This window comes from Primulina tabacum, chromosome 15 (assembly GCF_025594145.1).
Source record: "Primulina tabacum isolate GXHZ01 chromosome 15, ASM2559414v2, whole genome shotgun sequence".
Lineage (NCBI taxonomy): Eukaryota > Viridiplantae > Streptophyta > Magnoliopsida > Lamiales > Gesneriaceae > Primulina > Primulina tabacum.
Window position 1 is genome coordinate 30,959,593 of NC_134564.1, and position 12,016 is coordinate 30,971,608.

A 12,016-nucleotide genomic window follows, 5' to 3' on the forward strand; every position below is an offset into this window, starting at 1 on the left:
TTCGAACACGAGACGAGATCCCGTGTCGGTTTTGTAATTATGGTCTCAAATATCAGCTTATCGAACATGTTTTTTTTATTGAATAGGTCTCTTGTAAGACGGTATCACGAATCTTTATTTGTAAGACGGGTCAACCTTATAGATATTCACAACAAAAAATAATACTATTAGCATAAAAAATAATATTTTTTTATGGATGACTCAAATAAGAGATTTGTATCACAAAATACTACCCGTGAGACTCTTTCACACTAGACATCGGATGTGCCCAAAAAAATTTTAATTTCTTCTCAATTTTATTGGTATATTTGTAATTAGATATTATTATTTGTTAGATATGTCTTTCATATAAATAGTAGACTAAAAATTATTGCATTCATAGTTCTTCAGTTCTAATGCATTGAATTTGTAACTATATTGGTAAAATACTAATGCTAATTTGAATATCTACTATACCATTATATATGATAAAGACAAAAAAATTGGTGTATTTGTTTTGTTGTTGTTTATTTAATTCAAAGTGCAGTCTAATTTGTCGTTATTTTGTTAATTTTTATTATTGAATTTTTCATTAAATTTTATAAGTATAATATAAATATAATTAATTACAAAAATATTGTATGGACACGCGGTAGGTATGTGGTAAGAATAAAAGGGAGTGGGAGTCAAAATGTGGAAAAGCATTGGGTAGAAAATAGGGAGGTTGTTGGTGAGTTGGCACGAAAAGATGGTGGTGCCTGAATCATATTTATTCCAACGTCATCATCCGCCGTACACGTGTTCGAATCTCGGTCGATCTACGCGGGGCACCGTGGTGCTATAACACCACGCATGTGACTGACGTGTTCAGTTTTAGGAATAACTAATTTACTACACGACTAATATAACTAGAAAATTAATGGGATTTGAGGGAGCCTTCGAAATCCGGAACGAGCTCTGCGGAATTTTGTCAAGCTGACGAGACGTAACTTGGGTCAAATAAGTAATTATATAATGTGATTAATGATACGATGGTTAAAAAAAAAAATTTGTTAGACGGTTTTACAAGTAAATTTTGTGAGATGATTTTTTTAATTGAGTCACTCACGAAAAATATTAATTTCTATGTCGAAAATATTATTTATTATTGTAAATATCAATAAAATTAACTTATTTCATATATAAATATTTGGGAAACTATCTCAAAAAAAAAAAACCTACTAATGATATTTAGTGCTCAAGTTGCGTGGAGATTGAACAATCAATTACCTTTTTATGTCATCAACTGCGGATATAACTGTTGATATAATGAATAATGACCATTGTTGTCGGGTTTAACCAAGTGAAGAGATTAGAACATATTTCAAACATCAACTTTTGTATATTGTATTTGAACACTCGATATTTCACCGGATAAGACGTATTTATTAAATATATATTCATTTCAACTACGTGTATATACGAGGATTGTGAAATGAGAAACATTTCCAATAATTACGACTCGAGTTAAAGATTTAAAATGTTAATTTCCCACCTGAAACTCACGTATTGGTTAATAACGGTTAATTGTCTCATATTAGTTGAATAGTATATTTAAGAGTTGAACATATAAACTTGAATAATTCTTCTCTCTTGAACTAGTTTTTGGGGTTGAGAAAGACCCGAGTTTCAATCTTAACATGGTATCAGAGCTCAGCTTCTACCGTTATGTGTTGGACACATTCTGCCTATAGCTGGGTCATTTGTAAACTTCAGATGTTTATTCATAGAAATGAGAGATTGTGTTAGTTATCTCACATCAATTGGATAAAATCTCATTGAGTTGTATATATAATTTTGCATAATCATCCTTTTTAATTTAGTTTTTGAGATTGAGATAAATACAAGTCACAATCTTTCCAATAACATACAATGAGTAAAAGTAGACCCGTCATATCGGTTCAAGCCCATCGAGTCAATCCGTTTTTTCATTAAAAAAACAAAAAAGCAAAGTGAGTTGTGATTCGAGCCACCCGTTTGAAAACGGGTTGATCTATTTGGTGAGTGGTAAGGCGCACCATTTTTTATTTTTTTAACTTTTTTTAATTATATTTTTCTAATGACTTATATACAGTAGATAATTTTTAAAATATTTATATTGTTTAATAATTATTTACGTATATTTATTTAATGAAATTTGAAAGTTTTATATCATTCACAATGATCTATATATAAGATTGATGATTTTCAAAATTTTATATCATTTACAAATGTTTAAGATTGGTTATCTGTTTATTATTTTTGAAAGATTTATGCATGACTTACTTTATACACATTTTGAATTTTTTTTAAAGAAATAATCGGCTAGTTGACCTGTCCAACTCAGGGCCAGTTGGTGTGTTCCTAATCTCCGAGTTGGCGGGTCAACCTGTCCATCCTCTTTGATGCCGGGTCGAGGTGGGCGGAGTCAGTCGGCTCGTTGATATTTCTAAGTAAAGAAGTTCATGCGAAATTTATATATATATATATATATATATATATATATTTGTCACATTAAATAAATAATAAAATACAAATTTCATTTTAACTTTTTTTTATATAATTTTAAAATTTATGTAAAAAAAAGCAAATACTCTGATATATTTGAGCTCGATGCCATAAATTACAATGTATAAAACTAATGATATATTTTATGGGTAAAAAAGACTTGACAACGTCAGAATAATGTAATTATTTCGATCTTGGAAACACTTTAATAAAAAAGGGGTACGTGTCAACCACGACCAATCTATCTCTAACAAATTAATTCCCAAGTCCCCACGTGTTGACTCGGCGTCTAAAGGCTTGTTTGGTGTGTGGAATTGAAGCTTATTGGAAAACTGGAGAGCACCACCTTACATTACCCGCGTGCTACAAAATCTAAGTTATATATATATATACTAGTATTTGGCGTGAAAATTACTATTTTTGAGAAAAATTATGTTTTGATTATATATATATATATATATATATATATATGATATTTTCATAAAGATTCGGGTCATCATTAACCCAGTTTATTCATTAGATAGCCTGGATCAGAACCAATGTGCCGGAAACTTTTCTCATTAGCCGGGCATTTCCTTTCTTCCAGGGCAATCCAGAGCACGGGCCTTCATACAAGCACCCGAGTACTTTATCACCTGGGCCACCTCGAGAATTAAACCACACTCGAGTGTGATTGATACATGCTGTCTAATCTATCAGAGCAACTTGGCCTTGGAATATGCTAGAAATCATCAGAAGCTATAGTATGGCGCAGCCGACTTGCCATACTTAGTAGGTGACAATGGAAATGAGGTATCTACCCCATTTTCTACTATAAATAGCAGGTATATATCTCATTTAATGATTCTGAAATCTTTGAACTTTCAAACACTCACGTATATTCTCTCATATATTTGCTTGTGTTCATCCTCAACCTGCTAACTTAAGCATCGGAGTGGCTACGCCGGACACTCTTCTGGCGCCCATTCACGAGTTCTTTTTCTTGTTCGTAGGTGTTACCGTAATCATTATCTTCACTCAAATTCCTAAATACTAAATTACTGGTTTGATCCGTTGGAGCCCCTTACCCGACTCATATATAAATAGTTTGATATATGAATACTAAAACATTTAGAATCTTATTGAATTAAATTGATGGATATATAAATATATATAGAAATTTATATTATTAATATTTAAACAAAATCAAATTCTTTGAAAAAATTTATATTTATGTAAGATTTATTTTATAAACATCAATTATAAAAATCTCTGTTTTTTCAAAATTAATTTTAGGTGTATTTTGAAGCAAAAGAAATCGTTCCTGTAAAATTAGTGTAATTAAATAATAATATATTAAAAGAGAGAGAAGAAAAATCCATATGACTACGAGCAATCCAACGGCTAGAGATAATCCACGCCACGGTGTTGCAAAAAGGTTTGAGTATCATTTTCCAAAGGGCACTCCCCCCCCCCGCAATAGCTTACGTGTCACTCTGTGAAAGGCTGAGCGATAAACAGGACCCACATATCGGCGTGAGCCAGCTCACGCGCACGACCTTCTAGATGGATGTTGTTGTGGCCCGCGTGTCTTCCACATGGTCTAAAGCACGTGTTCCTTGTCTTTTTCCATACACGCCCACAAAATATTAAAAAAGTATATTATTTAATTTTTTTAGGTTTTCTTCAATTTAAGAAAGAATATATCTCTTGTGTACGTGATTTTACGAATTTTTATCTGTAAAACGGGTCAATTCCTATCGATATTCACAATAAATAATACTCTTAGTATAAAAAGTAATACTTTTTTCATGGATGACCTAAATAAGATATAAGTTTCACAAAATACGATCCGTGAGACCGTCTCACACTATTTTTTATCTTTAAGAAAAATATATCTACAAAAATCGAGACATCAAAACACATGCCAAACCCACTCAGAACCCGTCCCGTCACCATCTTTAGGTAAACGTAAATTAAAGAAGTAGAGGTGGTTTGGTATTGGGCCGCAGCCCAATCTAGTGCTCTTGTCATAAAATCAAAATTTTCTGGGCTAACCCTTCACATATGATAGGCTTTACATTATCTTTAGCCCCTTGATTTTCAGTGTACGAATCTTATGCTGTATTTCAAGGGTAATTTTGAAAGTTATTTTTAGATTTTCATGGCATAATTTATATAGTTTCTGGTAAATAACAATTACATTTTACTGATTTTTTTAAAATACAAAATTCACGGTTTCTCATCGATTACGTGACATTCATGTAATGGATGTGATGAAACACAGAAAAAGTACATATCTATAAATATATACGAGGGATAAATATGGTATCAAAATTATATATTTATATTTTATATGTATATTTGGTTTAACTTTGAGTGGCATGTGTAGCATTCTACAATCTTCTCTAGATTTCCTCCTCGAAGAAATGCCAACGTTCTCTGGTTTTATTCGTTACACGTCTCGCCACAGAACTATAATAATATTTAAAATATTAATAAAATTCATCAATCAGGAAATGAGATTATTCCACGCGTCAGAAGCTGAGATCATCTCAGCATGGACCCTAGCAAGATCTTTTCAAAAAGTGTCTTTTACACGAAGAGGCTTCATCCCCAGAATCCGGATTTGTTTCGTGAAAAAAAGCATTTCAAGAATCAAGGCGTCATTTCGGTTGATCTTTCTGTAAAAAATGGCAGCGGCAGCTTCGAATCCTATTGCGACGGCCACCGTCCTGATGCACAGACTCCCGGCCACCAACCGGGCGGCCGTCTTCTCTCCCTTGCCTATCCGTCCATCCTTATGCTCCACTACATTCAAGCAACTCAGAGGTACAAACTTTTACTTTTTTTTTTTCTATTTTGTAATCGATTTTTTGGCATTGAATTTTTTATTGATTTGGACGTGTTATTTCTTGGAGTGATTTTAGGGTTCTTGTGTTGGTGTAAACAAATATATGTGATTAATGGGCTATAGGAATTTAATGAGTTTGAGTTTGACTTTTGCTTTGTGTTGCCAATTATGGTTTCTTGACGCCGCTGTTTTTTATTTTACTAGAAAAAAACTTGCAGTTTTCAACAATGCCAAGTCCACCCTGTCACTGGTTTTCTTCTTGGGATATACGCGGCTCTTGAAGTCATGGTTCCATTCGAAGCTTTTATCTAAGGAGTTAAAATTTTATCAAGAGTTTCGGTTATTCTGACATTTTTAATGCCTTGTGAACTAAAATAGTTAGCATGAACCAAGGAATGCAGCACTGCATTAAATTTCTGGCTCACAGGAAGTACAGGATTGCTGGGTGATAGATTCTTTCTTTCGTAGTCTTGAGCGACTATAAAGGGAAAGTATCGACTGAAAAATATATGCGTGGCATAATTGTTGACGTAATATATTCATTGACCCATTGAGTTTCAAATAGAAGTAGGCAATTTGATTAATATATTTCTATTGTTTAAAATCTTTTACACCTCCACTTACAGGAATTAGATAGTCCTGTTGATTCTCTACTAATATGTTTGAGCTAATATCGGTTGTGTTACTCGGAACAGAGAAGGGGAGGTCTTCTCAGCTGATGGTGAAGGCATCTTCATCAGAGGAGAGTTCACTAGATGCCAATGAATTGTTCACAGACCTTAAGGAGAAGGTAAGTAATGCTTAAATCAGGGTAAAAACTTGCTTCATGTATTTTTGTAGTCTCGTATCTCGTTCTTGGGGAACTCGTGTCTCTCTTACGCACTTTACAGTGGGATGGCCTCGAAAACAAGTCTACAGTACTACTTTATGGAGGTGGTGCAATTTTAGGCGTTTGGTTAGCCTCTATCGTTGTGAGTGCTGTCAACTCGGTACCTTTGGTAAGTTTTTCTCTTCATCAAACTTGTAAGCACACGTCTTGGTAAAATTCTAGTGTTTTGTGCTTATGCTCTTCTTGACGAACCAAAGATTATTTTCATTATTTTCAGCTTCCAAAGATCATGGAGTTGGTAGGTCTTGGATATACTGGATGGTTTGTGTATCGTTACCTTCTTTTCAAGGTACCCTTTAAGAATGTTCGCCACTAACATTGGTTCCAACAGCCCTACAGTTTAAGATCATTAACAGTAGAAACAATTAATCTGCCTTCTTGTGCTGTAATTCTGAAAGAAACTCCTCTCACTTGTTAATCGATCTTATAAAAGTTAGAAGTTGGATCTGTTTAACCATTTTCTGTTCTTGCAGTCAAGTAGAAAAGAACTTGCAACAGATGTTGAAGAGTTAAAGAAGAAGATTTCCGGAGCCGAATGAATGAATCTATGAATGTAATCGGATGCTTAAGGCCTCGGAAACAATTTGATCTATACAGTGTCTTTGTACAAGATACTTCTTTTGTTGTGCTATAATGGGAATATATCGATAATAAATTTTTTTAGTGAAAAAATAGATAAATTATATGTATGCATGTTTGTGGTTTTCAATGAACTGAATCGAACCTATATCACCAAATTTTTAAGGCTCGAATAAATGTATTTGAGTTCGATTTTGATTCGAAGTTCCGAAAATTGTAATATTTTATACTCAAAGGTTTGATTCGAGGCTCTAGTCGAGTTTGGTTTCGGCTCGAGACATGTAAATATATATGCGAGTTATTTGAAAATAAAGATACATGATATATTATTTAACATATAATTATATTATTTTAATAAAACGTTAAAAGCTCGCGAGTGGTTTGTGAACTATCGAATAATATAATTTGAGCTTGAATTCGGCTAAAAAAAGTTTTAATATGTTTCGATTAGATAATTTAAATATCAATCAAATATTTTTCGAGTTGGTTTATTGATCACAAACATTTTTGATCAAGTCATCCTTGAAAGAAAGAGGATATAAAAAAAGGAACCCGATAGGAAAAAAAATTGATAGGAAAAGAAAGGATAGAACTTGGAAATTGGAATGATAGTTTACGAATTATGATATAATAATAAAAATTGGTGTCATTTTGGTTCCTTTAAATAAAAATTTCTCTTAAAATTTAATTTGGATAACCATACACGATGGTTCTAAAATAATCGTTTAACATGTCATTGAATCAATAGCCACTTCATTTTTGAGACGGTATCCTATTTAATCTTATATCTAGGCTTGTGAGATAAACATAATTAATAAAAAGTGGCGCAAATTATTTAAAAAATAAGGCAGAAAGTACATTTCAAGAATATATAAAAAATAATATATTATTCACAAAACTAACTTTTCTTTAAAGAAGACTGCATAATTACCCAGGAGCTAATTTTTAATAATTACTAATTCTTTGAAACAAAATTGAAGAATCCATAAACAATTCTTCCTGAACATTATTAAAAGTAGTGTCTTTGACACTGAATGCATGTGTATACCAAATATATAAAATATTTCATTTGTAATTATAATTATTTTATATTATATTACAAAGATTTCTAAAATTTTGAAACAAGAGAAAATGGAAGAAGAAAAGAAAGATAATTATCATGATGGGAAATGGGAAGTCGCAGTTATTCGATTACATGAAAAAGGGTAAAGAAGCTGGTATATAACCTCGTATTTTGTTGATTAGAAATAGATATGTAGAGGATTTTATAAACTCATCAAATTGTCTCTTATTGAGTTGTCAACAAATAACCCTTAACTTTCTTTTTTCCATTATAAAAGTTATTTAATTTTATCTTTAATAATAATAAAAATAAATGAAAAAGGCAAACTTTACCATATCCAATATCTATTCGCTTCTCCTAAAAAAAAAAAAATACGCTAAAGCCCCTTTAAAAGAATGTATTGATCAATCCGTTGGGCTAATGTTAAGCTCGGCGAGTGGACTCTGAACAGGAAGAGAAGCCGAAGCAGTAGGGAAATGATATTCCAGTTGTGGATTGATCAGCATTGGCTTGGATGATGCTCTGCTAAGATACCAAAGCATGAGATGAATGTTGAAGATGGGAATTTTAGGATGCCTCTCATACCAAAATATGAGATTTATTTGTTTCCTGAGTATCACGGAGAATATGCACATCAAGTGCATTTCCGCATATCAAATATGGATTTGAATTTCGAACTTTGCAAGATAAAGAAAAGGAATATGTGTAACCACATATACCAGAAATGCGTGGAGTAAGTAGCACCTTGTGCACATATATTACACAAGAACTCAAAGGAAGAAGAATTTAGATTCGACAAATTCAAAATGCCAGTAAAATGAGTGCAAAACAAGAATGTTACCACAGAGAAGATATCTCCTCATTCATCTTGCATATATAGTCATACATAAACACCCACACTTCAAAAACCTTCATCATATCACACATATATAAATCCCCAAAATTTGTATATAATAAAGACATATAACAAAGAAAAGAGGTAACATACTGACAATTCAAATCAAGGTCCCAACACTCACAAGCACCTTATAGTTTGTCAATGTCCTCATCCTCGAATTCAATATAATCATCACCAGGGCCGTCATCTTCCTCATCGAGCCCACCAGCAATACCTTCGTTAAGCCTTGTGTTTTCCGGCAGCTCACCATAAGCCTTCAATAATCTCGCTTCGTCCGGCATGTACTTCAGAATTACATCTGCCTTGTCATCCTATTAACACCCATGAAGGGAACAAAATCAAACCATTCGAGACATAGATAACTCATACATAAAATGAAACTTATACGTAATTTATATGAGCTTTCAAAGAGAAGTTGCTCCAAATTTGAATCGGTTTAAAAAGTTCAGAGTAAGCTGAAATCTTTTACATGGGAAACATAAAATTTACATTTTTTAGATGAAGTTTTCTTAAATCCCGATTCACACAATCCAGCTAAAATCCTGAAAACTCGAATAACAAGCATAAAAGAACAGGGCATCCACATCCCCAACCAACAGATAAACGAGCTAACTGCGCGAATTACAATGAGGAACAATCGATATCAAGACCAAAAATAAATTTTTGAAAGAAATATAAAAATAGAATGATACCTGATAATCACGAAGCCCAACCAGAATAATATCACCGGCAGCGATCCAGACCTTTTTGTGCATCTTTCCACGGATATGGCAAAGGCGCTTAACGCCGTCTATGCAGGTGGCTTCGCATCTGCCGTTCCCGAGCATCCGCTGCACCTGGGCATACTCTTGCCCATCCTCCTTGAATACCAGCTCTCGCTTCTCATCATCAGCTTCGTTCTTTCCCCTCTTACGATTCTTACCTCCCTTACCCTTGTTCTTCGGCACGGCGGCACAGAAAGAGAAACCCTAGATCCGACGGCTCTTCTTTTTCCTCTGAATTATTATATTCCCCAATTCCCCTCTCTTTGTTTCCTTAACTATCGAGGAGACTGGAGAGGACTTTCCCTTCTTTCCTTCTTTCGGATTTGGGCTTCTTATATTCCCGGTGGGTCCAAGTGATCGAAATGAAGTGGGCGAGCTTTGGTCCAAGATCAGATGGGCCGGTTCACCTCATATAAACCCATCAAATTTGAAATCGGATTTACAACATTGGTTTTTCAGTTTAAAAATAAAAGCAAACATATGTTAGAAAATATTTGTGAGAGAATTTTGAACTATTGACATTCAACAAAGTTACGTGGAAAGAAAATATTTTGGAACAACAAAATAGTAAAATATAAATATTTGTTTTTTAGTTTATTTTAATTATTTTTCAAATATTTTGAATTTTTAAAAATCTGCATAATGGTTGTTTACTCATATAATCTAAATATTTTATTCGTCAAAATTGATTAATACGATAATACTTTCACTTTTTTCAAGTAGATGAAACATCATTGGTGTTGAGCCAACATATTAATACTATTATTTCGGTTGAGACGAGAATCCTATAAGGTGGAGATTATATGTTTAACACCTCTCTCGACATTGATCATGATGAAAAAAATTTTGAGAACTCGAGTCGAAATAAACGAGAGTCGGGATATTTTCGGAGAGAGATTCTAGGCAAAAACTTAGTGTGAGACGGTCTCACGAATCGTATTTTGAGAAAATCTTATTTGTACATCGGATTTTTATGTATGAGTTTGACTTGTAATTAGAGTTCCAAGAATAAATAAATTTCTTTAGTTTTATAGTACGCGAAGAACTTTAAATATTATGAGATAAGATTTCGAACATTAGAATAAAATTGAAATTATTTTTAACATATCATATTCCTCCCACTTAATAAATTATGTAATAGATAGTGGCATTGGTTGAAAGTAACAAAACGAATTAAATCAAATATACATCAGAAAAATAAAATTATAGACTACTTTTTACTCTAGAAAAATGTTAAATCAGAAAGTGCTTTGTTACACTTTAGGGTGGATAATAAAGGCTCATCTGGATTTTTTTATTATAAAGTTTCACGTAATAAAATGTTTACAATCTTCAAAAATAGCATAAATAATTACACTTTGACCATTTTTTAGCGAATAGGTCTCTTGTGAGACGGTCTCATGAATATTTATGTATGAGATGGGTAAATCCTACCGAAATTCGCAATAAAAAGTAATATTCTTAGCATAAAAAGTAATATTTTTTCAGTGGTTGACCCAAATAAGAGATTCATCTCGCAAAATATGATCATGAGACCATTTCATTACAAGTTTTCGTCTTGTTTAGCTGCTCCACGTAACAATGTAGATTGTAGTTGAATTCTTGAACGTAAAAAACTGATTTAAATTTGTTCAAAAAGAAGAAAATGATATAAATTGGAAAGAAAAAGGGAATAACAGAAACTTCTTCGCGATTTCAATCCTTCTTCTGCCGTATATATATATAAACGATCCATGTAAACATGCATGCGTAGCATTCGTTCTTGAAACCGTACACAGATATCATATATAAAAGTCGTTTACCGTTTAAAAGACTGAAAATATTCTTGTTTCCTTGATGGGTTCACTCCAAAGTGTACTGCCATTGACGAGAGATAGCCTTTTGATGCGTTCTTCACCTGTCAGGTTACTGCAGAGAAGGAGAATAAGATTTTCAATCTGGCGATGTTTATTGAAGATCAGATATTCGCAATGCATTTGCGCGACGTGCTCTTTGTTCTTTTGTTTTTTCATCATCCAGCTGCTACACTTGCCTGGCTATGTCAGGGATGGTGAAAGTATTTCTCGTAAAACCCTTGGGTTCTTCAAGGGCAGCAGCGAGATCGATTTAGAGGGGTTATCTTTCTTGAAAGAGCTGGATTTTGGTGAAGATTTCAGACTAGAGTCCTTCAAGATCTTGGAAATTTTTGAGAGGAATGGTAATCTGGTGAATGGAAGTGTTATTGATTCAAGAAAAGTTTCAAGATATAAACATAGAAAACCCAGGCTTGCAATGGTACGCATTTTGAAGATTTTCTTGGTTTCATTGCTTGACTTTATGTTTCTGTTGTTTACATATATATATTTTTTAGGTCTTTGCCGACTTGCGGATTGATTCACATCAGATACAGATGGCTACTGTAGCAACTGCATTGCAACATATTGGTTATGAAATTGAGGTGCATGACGTTACTGATTAGCGGCGCGCATTTTATTTATTCTTACTC

At 33.1% G+C, this 12,016-nt stretch overlaps 2 protein-coding genes across 2 annotated transcripts; one reads left to right on the forward strand and one right to left on the reverse strand.

Moving 5' to 3' along the window:
* The first annotated feature begins 5,028 nt into the window (after positions 1-5,028).
* LOC142527942 (protein CURVATURE THYLAKOID 1A, chloroplastic-like) lies at positions 5,029-7,010 on the forward strand. The gene is made up of 5 exons (XM_075632944.1): positions 5,029-5,316; positions 6,034-6,128; positions 6,229-6,336; positions 6,445-6,516; positions 6,701-7,010. Exons 1-5 carry the CDS (start codon positions 5,178-5,180, stop codon positions 6,764-6,766), a joined length of 480 nt encoding a protein of 159 aa, XP_075489059.1. The 5' UTR covers positions 5,029-5,177; the 3' UTR covers positions 6,767-7,010.
* Positions 7,011-8,704: 1,694 nt separating this feature from the next.
* LOC142527636 (eukaryotic translation initiation factor 1A-like) lies at positions 8,705-9,824 on the reverse strand. The gene is made up of 2 exons (XM_075632485.1): positions 9,460-9,824; positions 8,705-9,078 (listed from the first exon to the last, which is right to left on the reverse strand). The coding sequence occupies exons 1-2, from the start codon at positions 9,592-9,594 to the stop codon at positions 8,896-8,898; spliced, it is 318 nt and encodes a 105-aa protein (XP_075488600.1). The 5' UTR covers positions 9,595-9,824; the 3' UTR covers positions 8,705-8,895.
* Positions 9,825-12,016: the final 2,192 nt, after the last annotated feature.

What these genes read in the sequence shown, in the direction of transcription:
- LOC142527942 (XM_075632944.1), top strand. Translation starts at nt 5,178, where the DNA reads ATGGCAGCGGCAGCTTCGAATCCTATTGCGACGGCCACCGTCCTGATG. An exon ending in CTGTCAACTCGGTACCTTTG is followed by an intron (nt 6,337 to 6,444) that starts GTAAGTTTTTCT and finishes CATTATTTTCAG; the next exon opens with CTTCCAAAGATCATGGAGTT. An exon ending in ATCGTTACCTTCTTTTCAAG is followed by an intron (nt 6,517 to 6,700) that starts GTACCCTTTAAG and finishes CTGTTCTTGCAG; the next exon opens with TCAAGTAGAAAAGAACTTGC.
- LOC142527636 (XM_075632485.1), bottom strand. Translation starts at nt 9,594, where the DNA reads ATGCTCGGGAACGGCAGATGCGAAGCCACCTGCATAGACGGCGTTAAG. An exon ending in TTGGGCTTCGTGATTATCAG is followed by an intron (nt 9,079 to 9,459) that starts GTATCATTCTAT and finishes GGGTGTTAATAG; the next exon opens with GATGACAAGGCAGATGTAAT.